Source organism: Argentina silus (assembly GCF_951799395.1).
Source record: "Argentina silus genome assembly, chromosome: 7".
Classification (NCBI taxonomy): Eukaryota; Metazoa; Chordata; class Actinopteri; order Argentiniformes; family Argentinidae; genus Argentina; species Argentina silus.
In genome coordinates this window covers 373,166-398,967 of record NC_139661.1, presented here as the reverse complement: position 1 = coordinate 398,967, position 25,802 = coordinate 373,166, and the positions used below count along the sequence as shown (strand labels likewise).

General features: G+C 41.8%; 1 protein-coding gene across 1 annotated transcript in view; it reads right to left on the bottom strand.

The window, feature by feature from the left end:
- The window catches only part of arid3c (AT rich interactive domain 3C (BRIGHT-like)), a 72,877-nt gene extending 48,923 nt beyond the window's left edge, over positions 1-23,954 (bottom strand). The window contains exons 1-2 of the mRNA XM_083673192.1: positions 23,343-23,954; positions 15,352-15,435 (exon numbers count right to left, since the gene is read on the bottom strand). Of these exons, the coding sequence (XP_083529318.1) occupies positions 15,352-15,435; positions 23,343-23,939 (681 nt within the window). The 5' untranslated portion in view covers positions 23,940-23,954. The remainder of the gene's footprint in view (positions 1-15,351; positions 15,436-23,342) is intronic.
- Between the last annotated feature and the right edge of the window lie 1,848 nt (positions 23,955-25,802).

The window sequence follows — 25,802 nt, the reverse complement described above, 5'->3', positions numbered from 1 at the left end:
TGACTGTTGTGTTAGGGGGGACTAGCAAAGTAAGATTTTCATTGTGTGGTGTAACTGTCTGTTTACTGTGCATATGACTAATAAATATCTTGAATCTTGAATGTCGCTGGTTCGATCCCCGGATGTGAGCCAGTGATTGGAGTGTTCTGAAATCACATCTAACTGGCCAGCTACTACATGACTTATAACATGAAAATAAGAAAACACTGAATAAAAACCTTATACATGGCTAGTAATACCCCAACATTGTCCAATTAGTTAATTTATTTATTAAACAAATTTGTGCCTTATAAGTGTTCCCCATACTAAAGTGTTCCCCATATTTTTATAAGATTGGAGCTCTAATGGTGTCAATATTTGGTAAACACTGTTTAACCGCTAGAAGTTTAACACATACTTTTAACCACTTACATACATACACTTGATATACATTTTCAATTTTGTATTCATTCATTTAACAATTTTGTATCTTAAAAATCAACAGCACAATCCTTAGTAACCCAGAGTCTTTATTTGCTAATATTGATCAGTCAACTAACTATCACCAGATACTGTATGGATCTTGAAGTACTTTTTTATACTTGGGTCCATTAGGAAAACAAGACTTTGAATAAGATCTCAATCTTAGAGAGTGGCTGCTAAATCAATCAGTGGAAATGTTGAGCACTGAATCCTTGTCCTTGAGAATGGTGGTGACTGCATGTACAGCTTAGGGAACTGGCCCTTGCACAAACATTACGAGGAATGGGAGGGAGGGGCCCCTCTGAGCAAAGGAAATCCTTTTGTTTGAAAATGTAAATGCAATTAGTGGCTTAAAATAAATGTCACAACTGTGGAGGCCATGAGAAATCCCAAAATTGCCAACGCAGGTGAGGTATAGTACTGTATACATATAGTACCATATACAAACAGACCTGGATCCAAATGTTGTTTGAAATAACTGTCCCCCACCAATGAAATATGGATCGGTCTATGTACGTTCATGTCACAAAATTCTGTCCGTTTGTATGTCACACGCTTTATCTCTGACACCACAGGGACAATTTTGACGAAACTTGGGTGTATGATGCGTCTTGTCATAGAGATTGTGAGGCTAAAGTGTTATCATTAACAACATCATAATAGGACACAAAGAGGAGAGTGCACCTCAGACTCCATATTGTTTTCAAATAATTCTGTCCTTGGAAATTAATAAACTACAAGCTTTCAAATAAATGCAAAGCTGTAAGAAACAAGACTGGTAACGAATCAAATTAGCACTACACAGTCCAGTAACGTTTGAATAATTGTCACCAATTCACACAAGAAGGGGCGTTACATCATTCATGGTGGACAACATGTTTACTGTACACTTGTTTGAAATGCTTTGCTGTGCTTGATTGAGTTTGCCTGGCACAATGGAAACAAAAGAATACTCCCAAAAGTGCAAACCCCACCCACCTGGCACTGCAGCCAGGCTCAAATACTATTATATTTCAAATACTTCTAAACCCAGGTTTGCCTAAAAAGAATACTACTGGAAATATTATGAATTCATAGAATAGAATAAAATATGACTCAGAAATATGAATTCAGTAGTGAAGCATAAAATATTTTCCAATTCATACTGAAAATCCAGAGCAGGAGCACCAATACACAATCAGAAATGTAGACGTACATGTATGTATGTATGCCTCACCAATGTGTTCACAAAAATCTTTTTAATGCCAACATAGAAACCCTACACAATGTGATGCAAACATGGAAAGGGGACAAATGTTTTCTTTTTTTCCGAATTCACACTTCCCTCCAAAAAGCTGTAGGCTACCAAAAGGAAGTCAAAAGAAAATAACATAAACCTACATGTTGTTATTAACCTGTCTCCAGAGTGTCTTCAGTCCCTGCCATGTTAGGGCCTCTTAAACCATGTGTGGAGGTCCAATAAATGTCCACTTTATAATTAAGAAAATGTGCTCACTCCACTCTTCTCCCTGTCTCCCCCCTACACAAACACTCTTTTGGGAATCAACACATGAGAATGTGGAGGGCATGAAAAGGGATACCCACATACACATTATGTAGATCATCTAAATAGTGTCCATTGTGTGTCTGTGAGGGGAAGATCCTGTCACACTGTCATGTGATCCATTGGTATTCTTCTCCAAATAACAACAACACAGGACAGCATTTATGAGTCTACACTGTAAAAAAAATAAAAAAAATAAAAACTCCTCTCTTTTCAACTCTTGCGGGATAACCCTTAAACCAAAAAAACAGGCATGCAAATCATGTAAAACCAGTGGGTCTATTCCTCACAACGAGTTGACTAAATGACCACCAGACAACTCCATGTTGCCTCTTCGTCTTCTGGACGTCTCACAACAACCTTAGGGACAATAGGGGGCGGTGACCCTGTGGGAGGTCCATCGTGGACAGCGTCTGTCCCTGAGTTCAAGTCTTCCACCGCGACGGCCACTCTCTGGCCCCTGACACTGCACCTCCCCAATAACAACATTAATGGAAGGTGGAAAAGACAGAAAGTCAATGGGGAGATTTGTTCAATTTAACCCTTCTGACCTGGGCTACCCCTCAATCTGTCAGTCAGTACCCTCCCCTTGCACTAAACGGTACAGCGGGACAGAACAGGGGAGAGATGAAGAGAGAGTCAAGGAAAATGAGAGAAGAGAAGGATAACAGTACTGCATGTGTGAGGAAAAGAGAGGGTACAGAAGGGAGTAAAGAGTGATAGAGGGAGACCTTTCTTTGTCTTTAACACAGACTGGGAAGTGGGGCGACATACAAAGAGACAGTAGAGAAGAAAGTGCATTAGCCTTAATGTAGAGAGTGAGAGTAAGAGGGAAATAGGAAGAGAGACTTTGAATTCCCTAACATTCTTAAATTGCCAGATTCAGGGGAGTGGAGCTCTTTCAGACTCTTTTTTTCCAGACATACAATAAAATCCACATCAACCCCCAATGTCTTACAGACGTTCAGCCCGCCTGCTTCAGAAGGAATCACTTCCTCGTAACTCAGCCCAAGGGAGAAAAAAGGAGGCACAATGCCAATGTCTGCACATAATCAGCTGTGCGCTTGGCTCACACAGACACACACACACACACACACACACACACACACACAGTAGCTTGCATGCGAGAATACACACACACACACACACACACACACACACACATACTCACACAAATATACAAACACACACTATCACAACGGTATTCCTATTGGTGGAAAGTGCAAATCTCTCTCTGTAGTGGATGGACTCCGTTGTTGAAGCCAGCTGGACTTGGGCCAAGGCAAGCTCTGACAGATAAGTCAGCAGGCAGCAAGTGTGAGCTAACGCTGTGTAGGGTCAAACACAGTGTTACGTGACGCAGTTGCTGGCAGACATACAGCGCTTCAGGGATTGAAAGGCAGATCTGCAGTACATCGCAAGGATCTCCTGACTACTCTGTTCTTTCCCCCCTGTGACATTTTTGAACTATTTCATACCTTTCGAAACAAGCTGCAGCTACTATGGGAAAAGCTGTGTAAACACAGAGCACATATTGCAAAAGGTCCGTGCTAGATAAGAACTAACCTCTGTTTGAATTAAAGCATGCACACACACACACACACACACACACACACACACACACACACACACACACACACACACACACACCGCGATCCATGACCTTTGAGTTTTAACACCCTGCTGTACACAAAACCAGTAGGAAACAGGTTGGTGTTAAGAAAAGAATCCAAGAACTCACATTTTCACCAAAACTTTCCTATGTTTGACGGCTCCTCTGACAACTACTGATGTTTTCATTTGCTGAGATACCATGCAGCGAACATTAAGTTCAATGGTAGTTTATTAGAAGTACACCGTACACCGTACATATTGGCAAAGTCTGTAAAGCTCTCTAACTTGTCACTGGCATATCACCAATGGACGATGGAAAAAACAACTACTGTGTCCTGTTTATCTGGGAGTCTCATTGCAGAGGTGCTGAGAGAAGAGTGTGGCGGCAATAAGTGGAAAACAGTCAGCGCCACCAATCGCATGGTGATGAGACATTCACATGCCAACATTGCTTGGCCCATATTGGTAAGGAGGTGGGGAGGGATGGGTGGGGTTGAGTGTTGGGGTGGTTGACAAGGCCAAGGCCACCACCACTGTATAGTATATAATAATGACATTTCTTGTGACTTGAGTGACTAGTCAGTGACTATATGGTACTACAGTATGTAGAAATATGTAAAAATGATAGCTGAGACTATAAAGCATCTAAGGTGCCCAAAAAGGAGAAAATGGTCACAGAACTTTCCCCTGAGTACAGTTGAAATTAGGATTGGGCACAGGACAGTACCTTCTACCGATAGCAGTCCATCTGTGAAACCTAAATCATGTACAGTATATCCTGATATTCGGCTGCATGTGTGTAAATAACTTTATTTAAAGTTTATAGGAGTGACCTATGGAAGTAATTTGGCTAGGATACATGTTAAGCAAATAGATAATGCAAAGTAACACAAGTTGACTCAAGGTATCGCACGCTAACTCACTAACTGGTGCAGCTCTGATGTTATGTACAGTATCTCATCCCTCTGGGAAACTGTATGTTCACTGTCTATCACCCTGCTTATACTCTCTAACTACATCTTATGTCAGACATTGCCGTATTACTAGTTGAACAGGTCTTCGAGCAGCTGAGAGGAAATGTAGGAAAGCTGACCATCCTGACTAGCCTCTTATCACTCTCTCCTTCTGAAGTTCTCCTCCTCTGTGTCTGCTGCCAAAGCTTTGTTCTACCATTCTAAAATTCAGTCGACTGCCTTGGACAAAAATAAACTGTTTGCCACATTCTCTTCACTCCTCAACCCACCTTCCCCTCACCCTCCCTCCTCCCTCTGCGGATGACTTTGTCACCTACTTAGTAAAGAAGGTTGATGACATTAGCAGCTCTTTCACTCAACCTCTTGCTATCACTACTACCATTAGTAGATTTGGCTGTGGTTTACAGTATCATCTCTTTCCCCTCTCTCCTCTGAAGGTGTCCTAAAATTTGTCTCATCCAATCAGGCAACCACCTGCCCTCTCGATCCCATCAACTCACCCCTTTGCCCATCTATCCCGAACAACATCCTTCCTTTCCTTACCACCCTCATCAATTCCTCACTGACCTCTGGCTTTGTCCTGGCTGCTTTTAAGACAGGCAGTCAAATCTCTTCTCAGGAACGCATCACTTGACCCATCTGTTGTCCAAAACAACAGACCGGTATCCCTTCTTTCATTCTTATCTAAAACTCTTGAACATGCTGTTTGTAACCAACTCTCGCATTATCTCTTTCAGAACAATCTCCTTGACCCACATTAATCTGGCTTCAAGGCTGCTCACTCTACTGAGACTGCTCTCCTTGCTGCCGCAGAGGCTCTCCACACTGCCAGAGCGTCATCCCTCTCTTCTATTCTCATTCTTCTGGACAATTCCACCAGATCCTTCTCTCCACCCTCTCAGAGCTGGGCATCTCAGACTGCACTCTTGGTTTGTATCCTACCTGGTCGATCGCTCACACCAGGTTACGTGGAGAGGGTCGCATGCCACAGGGTCACCAATCGTGTCCCCCAGAGCTCTGTCCTAAGACCCTAATTGTATCTCTGTATACCGGATCTCTTGGCTCTGTAATTTTCTCGCATGGTTTCTCTTACCACTGCTATGGTCATGACAACTTTTTATCTCTTTCCCCCCTCTGACACACAGGTGGCGACATGTGTCTCTACATGTCTCGCAGGCAAGGATAGGCCCATTCCTCACAAGCGAAGCAGCACAAGTCCTGGTCCCGCCTCGTCTACTGCAACTTATTTCTGGCTGAGCTCCCTGTCTCCGCCATTAGACCTCTGCAGCTCATCCAACAGACTGCAACCCGTCTGATGTTCAATCTCAACCCGTCTGGTGTTCAGCTCTTCTCTGTCTGTATTGGTGCCCCAGTGGCAGAATGAGCTTCAAACCACTATCAGGACAGCAGAGTCACCACCTATCTTCCGCCATAAAGACCCATCTCTTTAGGGTACACCTGGGCTCCTCCTCCTCAGACCTCTCCACCTCCTAACCCCTACATTACCAGAACTTGGAACTTTCCCTAGCACTGTTACTGACGATGGCATTTGTTCTTATTGAAGGTTTTACTTATGATGACTGGTGTATAGTTGATTCACTTACTTAGACAAATGTACTTACTGTAAGTTGCTTTGGATAAAACGTCTTCGAAATTACTTAAATGTAAAAGTAATATTAACAAACACAGCAGATGTACAGTAAGATGAAGACAGTCCCTGTTAACAAACAGAGTGAAAGAGAGAGAGAAAGAGAGAGAGAGAAAGAGAGAGAGAGAGAGAGAGAGAGAGAGAGAGAGAAAGAGAAATCTCTCCATCCAGCAGGGCTGTTGTTTTCCCCCCAGACAGAAGGATGTGGACTCAGGCAGTGGAGGAGACATGAGAGGGGCCTCATTAACTTCTCCAGCTGAGCTGGGGGCTTTGCCATATCAACAATCCGGCCCTCTGTGTGCTGGCCTTTTATGGGGCCTGACAGGCAGGCTCCAAATGGCTGCCATTCCCATGATACCTTTGTTTTTATAGGGCAGCCAACAAATATCAGCCCCATCACAGCCCCAGCAGCCTCTGCTGCTATGGCTCCATGGGCGTTAGAGACTTATGAATTGGCGTTAGAGACATATGAATTAGCGTTTATGGAGCTAGCTTGGATTTTTATTAATCTTATACAGCATATGGTACTACAGTATGTCTCTGTACATAACTATTTTGTTTGCTGAATGTTTGAGATTTTTGGTTTGCCACCAGCAGTGCTCTTTAAAGCACATGGTTATAATTGTTTGCTTTACAGGACAGTAAATAAGCATGGACGTGGTTCTCATAGTGGATGCAGTACATAGCCCTGGGCCAAATTGTGTTTGACTATACGGATATTGAGGGTGTGTTTCGCTTAAGGTTATGTATTCAGTTATACTGTATGTGCAATGACTAATCAAAAATAGTCGTCATTGACACTGATCAAAACATCTATTTGTCTAAGTTTAATGTTCAGACTTTCATGGCTAAGTACATATCTTACAGTACATCTCTTACTGTATGTTTTTTAATTGACCACTTGAATCAGAGAGTAAAGTAAATCTATGAGGTTTCATACTGCAAACAACAAATGTCTTCATTGAATTGGAAAACTTACTGCTGAGAGAATATTCATATGAATATGTGATGACTCTAAGTAACTTAATCAGAAACATTGAAGAATACAGTGTGTCTAATATTTCAGTCCCCCAGTTTGCCAATATAAGCACTAACACTTCTCCAACCTGGTTACTCCGCTGGCGTAGATTTTAATTGGATAACCATAACCTAATTTATCTAATAGATGGATGCAAATCAGGCCATAAATCAACTGACATATGGAACAAAGACTAAATGGCAGGAAATCACTGAGCTGTGCTATTAGGTTTGAGCTGCTTTCTCTGTATTGCAACGCAATTAAACAATATCTAAGTAGGGGAAGGTGGAGTTCACACCATGTATGGATGCATAAATAAGCGTATGTCTATGTATCTTTAACAGCCATTTTGTTTTCTTAAAAAATGTGTTCTAGGGACAAACAAGGAATGGTAGCGAAATAATTGGAAAGGGGGGGGGGGGGCTGTTAAATTTATGACTCAAACTGCCACATCATCAGAGAGGGATGGTATTTCCTGCCTAAGCTTAAGGCAGACAAGTCAAGCCACCATTGTGTAAGCAGATGGGGAAGATATCACCACAAATTATATTTTTACTAAACATTCACCAATTCAGGTGGTCGTAGAAGAAGCCCAGAACAAAACCCACTCTTGAACCTACAGAGATGTCTGCATACTGTAATACAAAAATGTTTTTTGAAAACAATCATAAAATGATGTTTTAATAAGGGAAAGCACTTAAATACAGCGATAGTGACGAGTAACAAGGTAATATACACTAACGTATTTAATAAGGATAATACACCTAGGTCTTTATAGGTGGACAATATCATGAAAAACATAAAAGTATCTAATAAATCATGAAACAACAATTCTCTGCAAGAAACTACAATCCCTCTTGTAACCCATTGTGCCATTTCAGATAAGAGCAGAGGACATTAACGCTAACCCTAACCACTAACCAGAAGTAACCAAAATAATTGTGATGAAAAGCTGCATATTTTTCAGCATTTATATTTCAATGTGCTATCTTAAGTGAGATATCATTCTAATGTGTAGTTTGCACATTGGGCAGGAGTTAGGAGTAACGCTATTTTAAGTGCTGATTATATAAATAAGACACAGCTTACACAGTCACTTCCTATGTGATAAAATGTCTCTGGGTGTGGACGGTTCAGAGGTGGGAAACTGAGTTGCTCTAGTGCCAGTAGCAGTACCAATGAACATGGAAGGGGTGGTTCTCAAAAAAGGAAACTTATGTCACACTTTAAAGGGGCAATCTGTAATTGGTACATTCATTTTTGGACTTTTGAATGAATGACATATAGCTGTTGATTCTTGAAGAATATAACTTATACATGCCTCATGAGCTTGGTTCAACTACTTTACCCCATCAGAACTCAAAATACAAGCCTGTTTTACTCCATTGTTTATAAACAATGCAATTGTAAACAGACAGTGTATAGCTTCAAAACATGGTTAAAATTACACTTGTGATCTCATGGATGGTCAGTCCTTGCATCCATACTGTAGTTCTGTCTATGAATTTGAGAGTGAAAAAAGCATTAATAACACCTGTAAATGGCCCAGATGCTTCCTTTTTAAGCTAATGTCATATTACAGTATATGTCCTTAGGTCTAGTGCTGATGTGGCATAACCCTTAGTATACTGACAATTGCTTATATATTATTTGTTTAGCATCTATGTAGACCTTATGAAGTGTTTATAAAAGCTTCATTAAGCCGTTATAAGATATACACTGTTTAAAGCGTGACTAAATATTGTTGGATGCATGGTGGCTTTTCATTGAGTGAAACACTTTTTAATGCCTCCGGACAACATTCCCTCCCTTGGCAAACATCAGACATGTCAAATATAGACATGACTGCTCAAGTATTTTTGGCTATGGCTCAATGCTCCTGTATTAAGTAATAGATCAGCCATATGCAAGTCAAACATCTGTTACCGTTAAGGTTTTTCCTCCATACTCAGAAAAGCTTTTGGCTTGTTTCTACCTGTTTCCTGGATCAACGTGTTAGCCATCGTCACCATCAATACCAGGCATTCAACCTCTCGTCACCATCAATACCAGGCATTCAACCTCTTTGAAGGCTAAATGTTAGCATTTCAGCAAATCACAAAGCCTTTGTAATGTTTGAACTGTAGCTTCTGTGACTGAAATAGACTACAATGTTTTCAAGCAAAGTAAACCTCTTCATCTGGCAACAGTCTCTAGGCATAACAAAATAGGTGAAACAAAAGAGCGTTTTATTTGCTCATCGACGGCCACGTTTTTGAATTATTTTAGAGGATAGAACCTTTGTTTCACTGCACTACTGCACGTGAGGCTGGCCTAGCGGTGTGGCTAACAGTGTCATAGTAGACAACACTGCAGTGGGATGTAGGATTACTACACAGAGGGCTGTTGGTGAGCTAAAAAGCTTTCATGAGGTCATACCCATATGGATAAACCCACAACACCATACCCCCCATCACACCCCTTATTTACCGAAGGATTGGAATATGAGGGTCACTCAACTTCACTACAGAGTCACTATGTCATGACTGTTTGTCAGTGTGAGGAATATTCCAGATTGGAGACGGAACCACAAACGGATTGCCACGCCCGTTGCGGCCCTAATGTGCTTGATCGCTAATCTGTTATTTTAACTCTTTGATCCCCTTAGTGATCACTGACCAAGTAAGGAATCCAGGAGCGTTAAGCGCTGTTCTATTGGGCAGGGGCTGCAAGTAGGTCAGAGGTCGTAGGATTCTGCTTATACCAAACAGAAACAAAGTGTCAGCAGGCCCATGTTAGATTTCACAAAAGTGGACACCGATTAAAGAGGATCACGTTACATGGGCCACATTCTTAAAGCTACAGTACTCCGATGTAATGTGTGGTTCCTATATAATGCCTAAATGTTTGAAACAATGAATGTGACATTTGCAGAGTCATAAGGTCGAAAGCATAATTTAAAAGATGGCCATATGCTAAATATTAACACTGTGCTTCATTCAGAACTAAACGCTAATGGAGAAATATGTGTCATTCATTACTGATCTTCATCTGTTACTGTATAATGTTGTCAGTGGATTTAGATGGCCATTATATTTTCTCTCCTCAAGATTCTGAAACCACCCCTGGCTTATTTTCAATCAAAGCTACAATAAATAGGCTACTTGAAAATGTTATACTTTATATCATTAGAACTCATATACAGTATAGTGGCATTCAGAAACATGAATGTAATTTTAGCCCATGTTTTTCAGATTTAGATTGGAGCACACTATGGTGCCATGTTGACACAATAGATTTAAGATAACATGTCAGAGTTTTCACAATGAGTGATCAACACTAGCAAATGGTTAAGAGCTGCATTGTCAAAAATATAACTTGTTATATTTATACAACTTGGGCAGACCTCTGAATAACAGAACAAGTGTAGACTGCACACCTGAAATCAATTTTTCTTTCACACTACAGATGTAGGTGTGAGGGGAAATGTGAAGAGGCTCTTGGCACTTAATTGTGTAGTTGGCCCATGCGGGGTCTCGTTTCCTCTTTGTTATCTGTTATAAATGTTTATTAGTTGGAGATCACCCCCCAAAGAGAACTCAGCTCCAGCCTTTAGGCTCCCCCTAACAGAGCAAATGGGTCTGCTTGATGCCCAAAAAAAATACCACTTTTTTTTAGTGCTGACTCTGTCCCAAATTATATAGGCCTCCATTGGCTTCTTTTCGAAGCGGGTCAATATTGATTTTTCATCCCCATGTGAGCAAGTCTGAATAATCCTTTCCCAGTGCAGTTCTTACTACACAAATACATTTGTCACGAGCGCTGATGGGCTGAGGATGAAATTGGTAAAGAAAATAAATCCATTACCTTGTCAAAATTCTATTTAACATCATTAGGCCTTATTCAGGGAAATGGGATAAAAGCCTCAGCTGATGGAATTGGCTGCATTTTGTAGCATAGTAAATAATGATTAGCTAGGGCTTATTCAGCCATATCATTTATTTTGAAGACCCAGAGATTCTAACTTCAGGCAAGATGAAGGGGCATCACATGCATTTATGTTAACCAGAGCAAATTCTGAAGTGTTTTCATTTCAGAAAAGTGCTGTCTTATTCTTGATTTCTCTCTTGGTGGTGGGTCAAATCAAAATGGCTGACTTATTTCCCCATGGTCCTCACCAAGCCTCACATAAATTAAGCCCCTTGCAGTTCTAACCCTGCTTTGTTTGTGCAATGTATTTCTTTGTGCAATCTGACCAGGAAAAACAAAGAGAGGAAGTCCAACTGTTTCCCTTTTAGAACTAGGGGATCCATACAACACATTAGGAACTATATGTAGTTTGTATTGATTTAAACTAGACTTCAATCTGAATTTACTGATTGCTTCCTTGACCCCGTGGATGTGGGCCGAGCTAGGGGGAGGATTTCGCTTTATTACCGTTAAAATGACCACGGATATAGGTTTAAATGGAATTAATCAACAAGCGTCCTCTCTATTGCATTTTTTTCTCTTCCAGTTCACACTCTCTAAATGTCCAACGCTTGCATTGAGATGTTAACAGCAAGCCTGGACAAAGAATCTGCCTGCCCAAGACAAGCAATTTCCGTCTGCCAATAAGCCCTGGAATTCCAGTGGGATCTTTTCATAAACAACAGGACACATTGATGCATAATCTCGTCTTCAGAAGTATGTATGTGATGTGAAGTGATGTATGTGGAGGATGGATTGCTATCCAATGGAATCAAAGAAAATGACACAGGATATCACTTGACCTCCAATGAAGAAAGCCAGTGGAGGGGGCTGGACATTCGATGAAGAATGTTTGAGGAAAGGAGACCTCCCTATCAAAGCATTTCTGAAGAAATGAAAACATGTTGTTTCTTGCCTTTTAAATTCCATTGTTTATAAGATGCAACGGTGACCTCGAAATGGAATACAGTATAAAGGGAACTGCTACTGCTACTGCTTGGAAAGCAGATACGGTACAAAGATTCGATAAATACAGTCAGACAATCCTACTTTTTCAACCACACAATATTATGGTGGAATTTTTTTTCCACCGCCTACGTGAACAAAAACTGGAAAAGCTTTTCACCTCATTGTTCTCCAAATGTCAGGGTCCACATTCCATTAGGCGTTGTGACAGTTAGCAATATAATGGCACAAGAGACTTGTTAGCTTCTCGTCAATATATTTCTTTCAGAGGACTGTGAAATCAGTATTTGAGCCTTAACAGGACACGGTGATTTCTTGTACATCCAGGTGATCTTTACTTACCTTCACATTATTGAACATTGGATGTACTGCACATCAAACTTTAGAAATGAGCTTCAATGCCCCTATAGCATGGTGAATGTTGAAGCTGGAAGTGTTGTGCTTTTGACACTTTGTGCTTGTGTGTCAGCTCAAATACTGTATTGAACAAACTATAAGTAGCTCTGGATAAGAGCATCAGTCCTGATGACCAAAAGTAACACACATTATAAGAACACATGCGGGTGATGTGCTGTATGTTGCCGGGAGGTTTAGGGCTGTGCTCACCCTGGGAAAAAAGCATATTGAAACAAACCCAAAGCAGAAACAGGTTCTGACCATTTCATTAAGCCGATGACTATTGTTGGAGGCTTCCCTGGAGGTTAAGCAGCTGAGAGCTGAGACCTTACCTATTAGCTCCACAACAAGCACAAGGTGTGTGTATGCATTGTGTGTACTATATGTGTGTGTGTGTGTGTGTGTGTGTGTGTGTGTGTGTGTGTGTGTGTGTGTGTGTGTGTGTGTGTGTGTGTGTGTGTGTGTGTGTGTGTGCATGTGTGTGTGTGTGTGTGCGTCCGTGCGCTTACTGTATGTTCAACAGTGATCAATAGCATTGTGTCTGGGTGATGAAGGATGTTCTACCTTGGCCCGCCTGCCTGTCTGTCCCTTGCGTAACAGTACTTGATATTTTCTCGTTTCTCTCAATGTCTCCATCCTGACACTGATTGCTCAACATGGAGACATGATGAATCATGTCTAATCCTCATCCATGGTTGACATACTGCTTGGCCTGTTGTTTTCATGGTTTGTTGATAGAACTGATAGAGTTGTCAAAGCCACCTAACAGAGAGATAGCTATTGACATGCTCTTTTGTTCTTAACAACATTGCATAGATTTCTTTGACGCAGAAGACATTGTGGTTGTATAACCTTGTTTTGCCATAATTCATTTTGTTTACAACACATGCAGAGTGCTTTTTAAAGCACTAGTACAGAGGTAGTCCTTGGATTCTTCTAAATGATTCATACTGTACATTTGACTAAGGACATATTTTCTGTAACTACTGTGATATTAACATGACTAATATCCTTAATCTATGAACCATGACTCTGTCTCTCTTTCCTTCTCTTAAAAATCTTTCCATTTCTAATGAAAAAAGAATCATGACTTCCCTACATTACTGTACTCAATATATTATGTCCACCATTGCATACTACTGAGACCAAAGGGTCAGAACCGTTCTTTTCACTCATGCGTTGAGAAAACACAACTTGACATGTTTTCATTTCAAATACTTCATATTTCCCATCTGACTTGATACATCACATTTACTGCAGACAGAGAGCTACTATAGTGTGGTACAGAGGAAGTCTCCTAAATAAACAACTCAAGGATCTTGCTCTGGAACCAACACAGACTGTTTTCTCTATTAATTGCCGCCTGTGTCTCTGGTGCCATGTTAACACAAATAGAGGCCCACATTTTTTTTCTTTCCCCCTACTAACTACATTTTACTGACCAGCAAATCTTTTAGCTCCCTGGTGTTACTTTGGCCTTATTTCAGGCTTAACAGCATGCCAATTAGTGAGATCGCTTGAAAATGACTATTTTCCTTGTAAACAGAGTGTAGTGTAGTAAGGGGGGCCTCCCCCATGGAGGGGAGGGTGGGGTTCCTGGTGGGGAGGGTGGGGAATGCTGTTTTACATTGCTGTGGAATACTGGGAGTGGTTGGGTTTCTGGGATAGGTTGGTTAGCCATTAAAGAGCCAACACTATCTGGGAACAAAGCTTCAGAGGAGAGAGAAATGACATCTTCAGTCTGTTCACTTCTCATTCATGTTTCAGTGGTGTAACCAAACATTGGCAAACTTGGAACAGGAATAAAAATAAAAGGTAATACTTACAAGGGACTAATTTGTGGTTTATGTGTTTAATAAGTATCTAATTGGGCAATTTTGGGATATTACTAACCATTTATTAGGTTTTTTCTTCTCATGTTATAAGTCATGTCGTAGCTGGCCAGTAAGATGTAATTTCAGAACACTCCAATCACTGGCTCACATCCAGGGATTGAACCAGCGACATTGGGGTTACTGGCAAGCCTACCTAACCTCAAAGCCAACCTTGCCTCCAATAACATTGTTTTCTTTTTCACACAATCAAATAAAATCGTATCATGGTTTTGGATACTGTAAAACATTTTTTTTAAAAAAGACAAAAGATTGATGCTCCTTACATCAAGATGCCTCCTGTTTTCAGAATAAAGACATGTTGACACGAGCAAAGTTCATAAACAAAGACAGTGTGTGAACATCGCTACTGCAGATTCTGTTTGAATTCCACATTCTCTTTAGACAATGGCACCACTTATTTGCTTATTTCAGGATGGAGGCCACAAGCTCATTATGCTGATACTCTGTATGTATGTATTTTCTAAACATGGAAAAACAAGGAAACGTTTGTTCATGACAGAACATGATGCAATAGTACAATGTTCCATTTCCTATGTTAAATCTTCGTTCATTAGAAAGACACATTCCTAAGGTAGCTCCAGTTTCTCTGCATCTATACGTAACATGACACCACCGGCAAACTCCATTTTATGGATCCCGCTTGATTATTGGATGGGATTGACTTGGCAGCTCTCTCGGCAGAGTGTCATCTCACACTTGTCTATCTGGCAGAAAGGGTATTGTCTTTCATAGTGGACATAGTGGAAACATGACCAGTCAGCTATTGTTTGTCCACTGGTCCCTGTCACTTACAGCATGGTGGGTGGAGCCACGGGAGGCTTCTGAAAACCCATAGGAGGGGAGTTAAGGGGAGGGGTCGCAAGCGAGGTAGGGGCGGGTTTACTAACCTCCTGAATGAGAGATGACGAACCGCCACGGATACCGATACTTGAATTTCCCAGCTTCCTCTCTGGCCCGCTGACTTTTCCTGACTGAACACATTGCAAGGGGCATAGATGACAATCTTTTCAATGGCAAGACAAGCAACTCTCTGTGAGACAACTGACAATTCTACCGTGGACTAAGTAATCGTACTTCAGACACAATGCCACCTTGAATATGAAATAAGGAAACAATGAATGTAATGTAAACATGTCAAATGTCATGTACAGTCAGTGTGCTCATACAGTATGCTAAATGGACAGAGTCTTTGCAGATCATGATAATAAACAGCCAAATGCAAGCTAATGTAGACAAATTTGATCATTGGCCACAAACAAAACACAATATAATTAGACTATCATGACATTGTCTCAGAAATGCATTCTCAACCAAGTGTATCATTCTATTGACATTTAAATATCAAATATGAAATATACACCACAAATATCCCCCACAGAGGGATTAAAATACAAAATAAATGCAAAGCACCTATGGGCTACTTCATGCAAAAACCATGCAAAGATGGTCATGTTAGTTGTTGTAACATCAGGAAGGGTTATAACAGGCAAGAGGAGTGAGTATCCTGCGCTCATTCAACAAGAAATCATTTGCATCGAGGTGCAGGAAAATTTGCCTTCTGTCCAAGTCTCTCGGCCTGGCCAGAGACAGTCTTTCTCTCACGTTCCCTTCTCCCCAATCTGTCTGTCTGTCTGTCTGTCTGTCTGTCTGTCTGTCTGCCTGCCTGCCTGCCTGTCTGTCTGTCTGTCTATCTAATTATACTATTAATAGTATCTTCCTTCCCACCTTGGTAATCTAAGCCAGAGCAGCAGGCTTAGTGATTATGAAAATCAACACCCTGGTCTCAGGGATTAGCAGTAGTTAATTTACTTATGTTACACCTGATCTTTTTACCCCGGCGCCCAGACCCATGGACCGGCCAGATCAGATACGACAGGCCCAGATTACCCTCAATCTCAAATCAAGAGAGGGGACACAGCAGGGCAAAGGGACATGGGGGAATGTACTGTATAACATGTAAAAAAACACACAAAAAAAACACACATACGCAAGCACAAACGCACCGCACAGAGGCACACTGTATGAGACACTGTATATAATCACACATGCATAGAAACATATTTCAATCTACAGTACTGTATATACAGTTTCTATACACACATTCACACAAGCGTACACATGCAGACAAAAAGACATTCGTACGAACACACACACAGACACACACACACACACACACACACACAGTGATACCAATCACATGTATTAATCTGATGAATGATCTACAACAGATACAATGGGTGTGTGTCAGCTACAATCAATTTCCATGTGGGGCTATATATTTCTGCATCAGTTTGCATTGAGATGCTTTGCAGGTTTCGGATGAACACCGAATCAACCACTCGCACCGACTTAAATATTCATTCTCCAGCATTTCTCCCGCTCAAATACTCACCCTCACATTATTCTCTCCTCAGGTTGCCGAGAAGCAACAAGTGCTAGCTGGCCCACTGGAGCAGACCGGTCAGAGAGTAGCTTGATTAATAAACACTATAAGTATGGGGGATTGGTACCCTGCTGACTAATCCTGGAAACAGGAATATCTAGTGCTGAGCCTAGGACCCGAGACACTCCACTCTTGATTCCTGCCTATCTTACGTTACCACACTCCTTACCCTAATGAACACTGACATGCGGAGCCATCTGGTATTAGTCCGTTGACATGTGGCTGCGGCTTTGCATCCAGCGCCGTCTCAGTGACACAGGCTGAGGGCACCAACATGCACACAGTACTCACATACTCCTGTTTGTAAAGCACCATTCAAAGTTTTATTTTTGAGAGAGCCTATTTCAATAATGTTTGTATCTCTGCATTTGAATTGCTCCCCCGTTCATAAACATACTGATTTGTTTGATCAAAACTCTTATCCAGAGTGGCGTAAAAGTAAATTGGATTGTGCAGCAGAATATTGACTGGGTGGAATATCTAACTATTGAGAAGAATGCTCTGTGAGGAGTAGTCAGTGACTGATCCAGCAATATGAAAATGACAGTCACACTTCAATACACGAGAGGCCTTGACGCACACAGACTTTTATGGTGGCCATCTAATCTGCGGGCTCGTCAGTGCCTATCAATGATTACTCAATCTCGTTAGAGAAGATAGGGCAAATGTAAATCTCCCATGCATTGACTGTTTTTTGATTACATTGTGAAAAAAAAAAAATGCTGAATCGCTATTATACCAGAGACCACTAAGCAAATAAGACCGAAGGTTGCCCCATATGAAGATTCTGTGAACTTTTCCCCCTCGGTTTGTTATCAGTAGATTTGAAAATGTCCAGAACAGGACATGAAGTGTTCATTTTGTTTTATCAAGCACATAGGTTATATATGTTTACAGTACAGCCTCTGTAGGGAGGAGTTGACTGCGGTAGCAGAATAGCTATGCGGAGAAAAAATTGAGTGCAATGGATACCAGAGACCAGCTCCTCTTAGGCACTCTGGTAATGTGCAGGGTGTTAAAAATTGATACTGACACATGCTCACAACTGTGTCGGTTAATGGGCAATGATCTTTGCATGTGATGTATTTTCAGTGAGCAAAAGGCAGTGTGTTGTAACTTATTCACATTACCAAGGTATGCACACCTACTGTGTAGTACATGGTAGCATGGAGTTTCTTTCCTCTCATATAACTCGTTGCCATCATGTTTCTTTCCAGCCAGCTGACTTGAGACAACAAAGTAGGATAGTGAGTGAGGAAATCTTTGGCCCTCAGCTTTTCATCGTAGCTCGATGGCCATGTGAGACAGACACAGATGCAAATACGTACACACGCACACGCACACGCATATGCACACGTACTCACACACACGCACACACACACACACACACGCACACACACACACATTCACACTCACACACACGCGCACAAACACACACACACACACACACACACACAGGCTCAGCAGTGTGTCTTGTGGGAACTCACACTTGCTTAACACATTCAGACCCCTGCTAGAAACTTGGCAAACTAGGTCAACTGCTGGGTCCACCAAACCAACCAGGACTACTGTAGGTACAGTATGTTGTGACTGTGAGTCCACCAGACCAACCAGGACAAGGTCCAGTATGCTGTGACTGTGAGCCAGGATGTTGACGGGGGTGCCCAGACCCGAAAGAGACCCATAGGGCCTCCGTGGGCCGCCCTAAATACTGACGGGAAGCATTACAGTGCGTAGCACTCCAAAAAGCAATCCATACCACAGCTCTGCTGCAGCAATATGGTGTGATGTTCCTATCTTTGCCTCCACTCATTTGAGTCCTAACAATAATTCTAAACGCCATCGTTGTTGCCGCCTACCAAACCTGGAGCAGAAAAGAAAAAGTCTGAGAGGCAGCGAGGCGTTTTTTGCCAACCAGTCCGATCTCGTAAACAGAGAGGGCTTTTGCAAGCAGCTGCAGAAATTCCAGGCTTGTGTGATTAAAATGTAACACCCACATTGAGGGGAGGGTGTTTAAACAAGTCGGGCCTGCCTGCCTGCCTGTGTTTTAATGAAAAGAGAGAGGGCATTTGCAGAGAAAACACAGACCTTCAATAGTGCATTGTGCCCACTTTTAATGGACACTCTTCTTGCTTGAGTTATAGACACGCAAAAAAACAGAGTTACTGGCATGCTTTCTCCGGCAGCGCTAGGGAGAGGAGCCGAGGCTTCAGCAAACATGCAATTAAAATGTAACACCCTGATAACTAGGACCCACCCCATGACCACCCCCACCCCCTACAAGCCCCCACATCTGACGCTGTGTCTTTTTTACTGCCCACCTCCTCCCTCCATCCCTGTGGCACCCCCTTATAAAAGTAATAGCACAGTGAAAGAATCCAGGAATGCTATTAAAGCATTTCCAATGACAGAGCACATTTAAAAGTGAAGTGCAGCTGTCAGATGCCTATGCGGGGTTCTGGGGGCCCCATGCAGCCACCCATCCCCCCCCCCCCCCCCCCCCCCTCCATTCCTGGCCATGATGCGGGACCCGAGAAATCAAGCTATTGGCCATATGGAGAATTTTACTTCATGCATATGTTTTAACTTCACAGGGATACTGCATGCTGGGAGCTTATATTGGATTTCCAGCACCCCAAAAAAGGCACACCCACGACTGCGTAATCAAGGAGGAGGAGGGGCGGTGCCGTGTTGTAAAAGAAAAAGGCATTCCTTGTGTTGACACAGGAGTTACAGTGCGTGGGCATGTGTCTCTTTCAAAGAGAGGCTCCCAGGTTTTATGCTTGCATTAAGAGTTGGAGGGGAGGGGAGGGGTGGGGTGGGGGGCTGAATTGAAAGGGTGGGCGTTATTTGAGTGTGGCCCCTGGATAGGCGGTTTAAAAATACCGGCCTACTACACAATAAGGACAAGAGGGTTTGATGTTATTGCAACTCTCTGTATCTATGGCGGGTTTTTGCTCAGAAAAGCTTCACTTTAGGACTCTACTTTGGCAATGTCCTAAGAAAACTGTGAAAGAGCTTGTCTCCTGTGTGTGTGTGAGTGTGTGTGAGTGTGTGTGTGTGTGTGTGTGTGTGTGTGTGTGTGTGTGTGTGTGTGTGTGTGTGTGTGTGTGAGTGTGTGTGTGTGTGTGTGTGTGTGTGTGTGTGTGTGTGTGTGTGTTTGAGCTCTGGCAAATGAAAACATTTGTTTAACCACTACTCTGTTTTGCCTTTCTGCAGGTAATCCTCAGTGTTTGTCTTATTTTCTGTGATTTCACAATTGCCTCATTTCCCCCTTTTCACTGCCTTGTTTTTCTTGGTCTCAGCCACGTCTAAATTAGGTCACTTCTGGTAGGTTTGGGTCATGTGGTTTTTAGCTACCTCTCTGGAGAGTGCACATTAACCTCATGCACTCAACTACATGTCTGCATACATTTCAATTCCCTTCTGTTTCAAAGTAGGGATACAGTAACTGGAATTTCGCAAAGAGAACAGTGGGAGGGACAACAGAAAGTGCTTCATTGAGGCTTCAGGAGTGAAATCTTACACCAGTAAAACTGTAGCACACCCCATTCCCAACACCCCCCTCACCCACCCACCCAACCCCCCCCCCCTTCCCTCCTCTTAGCCCCGCTTCAAGAGACTTGTTATGGGGAAAAAGGCATGCTGGAGAGTAAGTTGCCAAAACAAATGATATTTCATCTGAGATGTTTGATATATCATCTACAAACAATGCCTACAACATGATTGAAAACAGACAGTGGTAGGCCAGTCACTGTTAGTCAATGTTGGCTTTAGAAACAGGTGCTGTGAAGGCACCAATTAACTATTCCACATTGTATTATGTGTTGCCCGATCAGTGTTTTAATTAAAAAGAGGCACAGGGGGACAAGACTGCCTGTGACCATAAAAAAGCAACCAAAACAAGAGCCAGTTTGAGCGTATGTACATTGCAGGATATTCGTCTGAAACATGTCTTTCTTTTATACCCTCTTTTATTCTCTATTTTTCTATTGTATATGAGTGTGCCTATGAGAGAGAGGGTGGGGGGAGAGAGAGAGAGAGAGAGAGAAAAAAAGTGATGGGTATGTAAGAGCATGCGATTAGTTTCTGTTTCGTAATTGTTTGGCTGTGAGCCGACACACACACTCTCACACACACACACACACTGCCAGAGAGGGAGATCCCGGCATTTTTGGGTGTGAGCCAGGCTGGAATGCCACCAGGTCTAGTTTCCTGCATTTCCTGAGCTCCTGCCAAAACTCTACGCAACACATTTTTTTCTCTCTCTCTCCTACTTCCCTTAACTCTGTCTTAGTTTCTCAATTCCCTTTTTTTCATTTTTTTTCATTTCTTTTTTTACAATCTTACGCTAATACTTACTCAATAAATGTTCCGATTGTTATACACTTATATATTATTATATTATATGTATATTATGATTATTTCTTTGTTAAGTGTGACTCAAATACATACAGTAAATCCTCAGACATGTGCATTTACGAATGTAACATTATAGTGTACATTAGTAAACAGGGTGATGTTGACATCATGGTGATATAGGTGATACAATAAATATTTACAGGACTGTTACGCTTAAAATCTGATGAAACGTCCTGGTCTTACTAAGGTCTTATATTTAGCCCCAGTAACAGCACATCTTGTTTCTATTTCCAAAGATGCTTTTACGGCCTTTAAATGTGGTTTTGTTTTGCAACTTTGAACATGCTTAGTATGGTGGCTCCACTCTGTCTGCCCAGCAGCCATAAGCATCCTTTTATTGTCCCATGACCGTTACACTCAATGACTACAGTACATACAAATGACCCCGCTATGACTGCACATCCTGAGCAATCTTACAACTGTAAATAGCTTCAGAAATCTTAATTTTTACAGGCAAAGTATTCATAAGAACTATACAAAATGTTAATCTTATAGTCTTAGTCTTAAATAAAAGATAACACTTTTCAGTAGTCTGATGTGCTGGATGGTATTTGTAATGAAATTAATATACAATAACTGTTTTCTATTGCTACAATACACAATGGTCCCTTGAAAATCAAATGCAGAACAGATACAAAATCACTGTTAAACTGTATATGTACAGGCAAACAGTATAAAATGGAAATGATACGCTCATTATTTTCCAAAAGCCCCTGCCCTGTGAGTAACATACGGACTACTGCCCATCTTCCACTTAATTGTCCTCTATCAAAGCTACTTGTTTCCCTTATTTGAATTGCATTTCCATGCCTTGGGTTACTTTAATGCATGCACTAATGCAGTCCCTAATGTACACATCACATTTAGGATGCCTCTCTACAGGATCCATCATACATAAAGGATGACATGTCTATCCATACTTGCTCACAAATATAGATCTGTATTTGCTTTACAGCCTGCCTCCTGTGCATTGGAATGATTTAGACGTACAGTAGGACCTATATCAATCTGTGGATTTGCAGGTGAATACCCTGTCAAGGCAATAAAGGAAAAGATGGGGTGATTTAAGATACTAGTTTCAACATCTGTGGGCCACAAATGTATAAGCGCTTAGAAACTGAAAACCAAAATATTCATTCTCAAATGGTCCTCTATCAAACAAGTCTTCAAGTTGATACAATAATAACTGGTTTAACCATGGCTTTATTGGATCTCAACCACATTTGTAATCGACAGGCCAATAAATAATCAGTCTTGATAGGACAAGACAGCTAGTTAATCATGGCATGAAACTAACATAAACGTCAGACCTCCACATGATAGCAATTGCATAGGGAGATTCATTCACTCATGGTATCAATGCATTTGAATACAATTTAAATGAAAAAAGTGGTCTGCTGTTCTATATTTGGTAAAATAACTAGTCATGACCCATGAAGCAGATACAAAGGAAGTTCTCTTTGAAAGAGACATGGGTCTACATATGGGTGCCGCATGGTAGACTTAGTGAAGCCAAATGGTGTCAACCATATATCAGGAGGCCATGCTGTGGAGAGGGGTCCAACAGTAAAAGGAAAAGGACTGTTGCTGTCAGGGACATCCTGACATGGTAATAGCAAAGCATGTTTTCCTATGAAAATTATTTTATTGTAAGAATGGTAAGACACAAGATAGAATAGCATGTTCTATCATAAGCCTGATTGTGGAAGTCTAAAGCCAGTAGAGATAGAACTGGAGCGCATTATTTCTATCAATCTACCTTTAACTTGTTTCTGAGAAGCATATACAAGTAGTTCAACACCCACAGACATATGGATAGCCAACACGCTGATAGGCTATGTGCAACTCTCATTACAACTTGAGTTTTAATAGTGTTTTGAATGACTTAAGATAAAGGTCCCCACAAAGGTAGTGGATGGACCAAGATGGGTTTGTTATCAAAGTGGGTAAAGTGAAGTCTAGGGTTTAGTAGGTAAGAATCATATGTGTTAATGTATTAAAATTGAACTTTACCTGTTTGAATTGTTCCTCATAAGTCCATTCGTGGTGCTGCGACTGTGCGTGAGGTGGCATCCCACCTGGCGACTCTGATTGTCGGGGCGCAGAGAAGGACGGGGGGACCCTGGACAGCAGATGCACCGCGGTGCTCTTTGGAGAGTGTCCCGCAGCGGGATGCATGGAGCTGCGCGTCTGGTAGTGGTTAAGAGCACCGTCCATGTCCTCCTCATCATCATCATCCATGACTCCCTCGTTGTCCATGTCATCTCCCTCTAGATCCCGGTCGTCATGATCCATACCCCGGTCACCCTCCTGTTCATCGTCCATGTCGGAGTCGTCGGCTCTCTCCGAGTGCCTGCGGGCATCGAGGTGGGGCAGAGCCTGCTGCCGCTCAGCGGTGCTCATCCCCGAGGACGAGTTCGCAACTCCCGCGGCGAAAGCTCCCCGGACCGCTGCTTGATAGTGGCGGAAAGCGAGGGCTTGTTGGTGGATCTGCGACTCGACCATGGAGCGGATATCTTTCTCTTTCTCTGCCTGCCGAAGCTTCTCTTCCAGCGCCAGACGGGCAGCCTGCTGTCGTTGGAGGTTTTCCATGACCGCTTCCAGCTTCATGCCGCCGCTGGCCGACTGGTGGGACTGCGAGGCGGGGAAGTGGCTGTGGGTCGAGGCGGAGGAGACGAGGAGGGGGAGGCTGTTGGCGGAGGAGAAGGCAGCTTGCTGTGGGGGAAGACGGAGCAACATTCACATTCAAACTACTGACACGGACGTTGCTCGGACTACGATGTCATAAAGTGTTTAGATTAAAACAAATGTCTATAACACCGACATTTCCCCCCTAAGCACTCCTGTGGCTGATGTGGCTTCTAAAATAAATCAAATGAGCGCAAAATGTTTGCATATTTGTAAATGAACGTAGACCTATAACAGTGGTATATCATAGAACAGCACATAGTGCTATTTAGTCTAACTTACAAAGTTTAGGCTATGCACTATGGGCTGTAGCCTAAAGTGTTGGTCGACTCAATAATTAGCCTACGCGTAGTAAGTAAGCGATTCCATGTTTTAAAACACAGCACATGTGTTTATCAATCCATTGAATACCTCGAAATGACACAAATAACCTGCAAACTAGAGTGTAGTCTAAACTGATATGACTGCGAATATGTAAAAAGTTGTTGTCGGTGAAACAACTGGATACAGTAAATGCATCTGGGCTAAAGTAGTCTGAAAGAAAACAAATCAAGAGGACAATACTATATCATATGAAAATAGTCTATTAAAAATGACGGCTGATGAAATGAAAATCAACATGGTGAGGATGAAAGATCGGATGCTTACCAAAGCAGATTTCGTTGCTATACTGGTGTTATCAACCATGCTTCTCCCGTCAGATGGACCGAAATATCAAATAGTTCAAAAGTATCTCCTTTCAACGTCAGATGTGGGAGTATTCCTGATTCAACATCGACATCTGCGTCTCGATGGCGAGGAAATAATTCGTTGAAAATGTATTCGCGGCGAGTCTTGAAGCCCTGAAGCTTTTGGCAACAAGTGGCAACTGTAGAGAATGACCTCTTCAGGCGAGAGATCAGCCCTTCTGCTCCCATCTGCTAACAACACGTCAATAGAGTGATAAATATGGAGGGCAGGGTCTACTGACAACCAGGGATATACAGTTGAACAACCACAGAACGGACGGATCCAAGAGGCTCCGTCGTTAATGTTGAGACAATTATATTCTGTGGAATTAATCAATTAAAATAACTTCATATGTATTTGTAGCCTACGTTTTATGTAAATCATTCACAAACCTGACCTAGTAATTTGTTACTCTATAATGGTACAGTACATAATAGGATTATAGGCTACATGCGTAGATGGCGAGGTGTTTATTTGTAGGCCTAGCATATCATTTGTAAAAGTATGCTTTAATTATGGATTATATAATACAATTCAATCACAACTCAAATGTAATCTGCTAAAAGTTACTATAGTTTATTTTGTAAATAAAATGGTAAGGCTATTATTTTACCATTCAGAGCCAAATGATACCTCCAGTATAAGGGCATAATTTATACTAACTGAATCTAAAAAATAGATGTTGGAGCTAGATGAATAGATTGATCTGGAAAATGTGTGGAACAGAATGGTGATCACTTTTTGGTCCTCTATTCTGAACAGTGCTTGTGGTATGACACTAGATGTGATGGAAAAACATTTACTCTATTCAGCTCAGTGGCTTTGCCACATTTATATTCATTAGTCGAATCATGACCTCATCTGACAGAGAAACATGAAACCTTCTGTTACATCCCCAGGTTTCAGAAGTCCATCTTGAACAGAGTACAGTATGATGATACTATTGTAACAGCAGCTTAAATATCTTTTAACATCTCTCATAGGCTATGAAAAGGCACATACAGGAAATGCCTTTACATATATGAAGCATTCTGTGAATATATGAAATATGGAGTG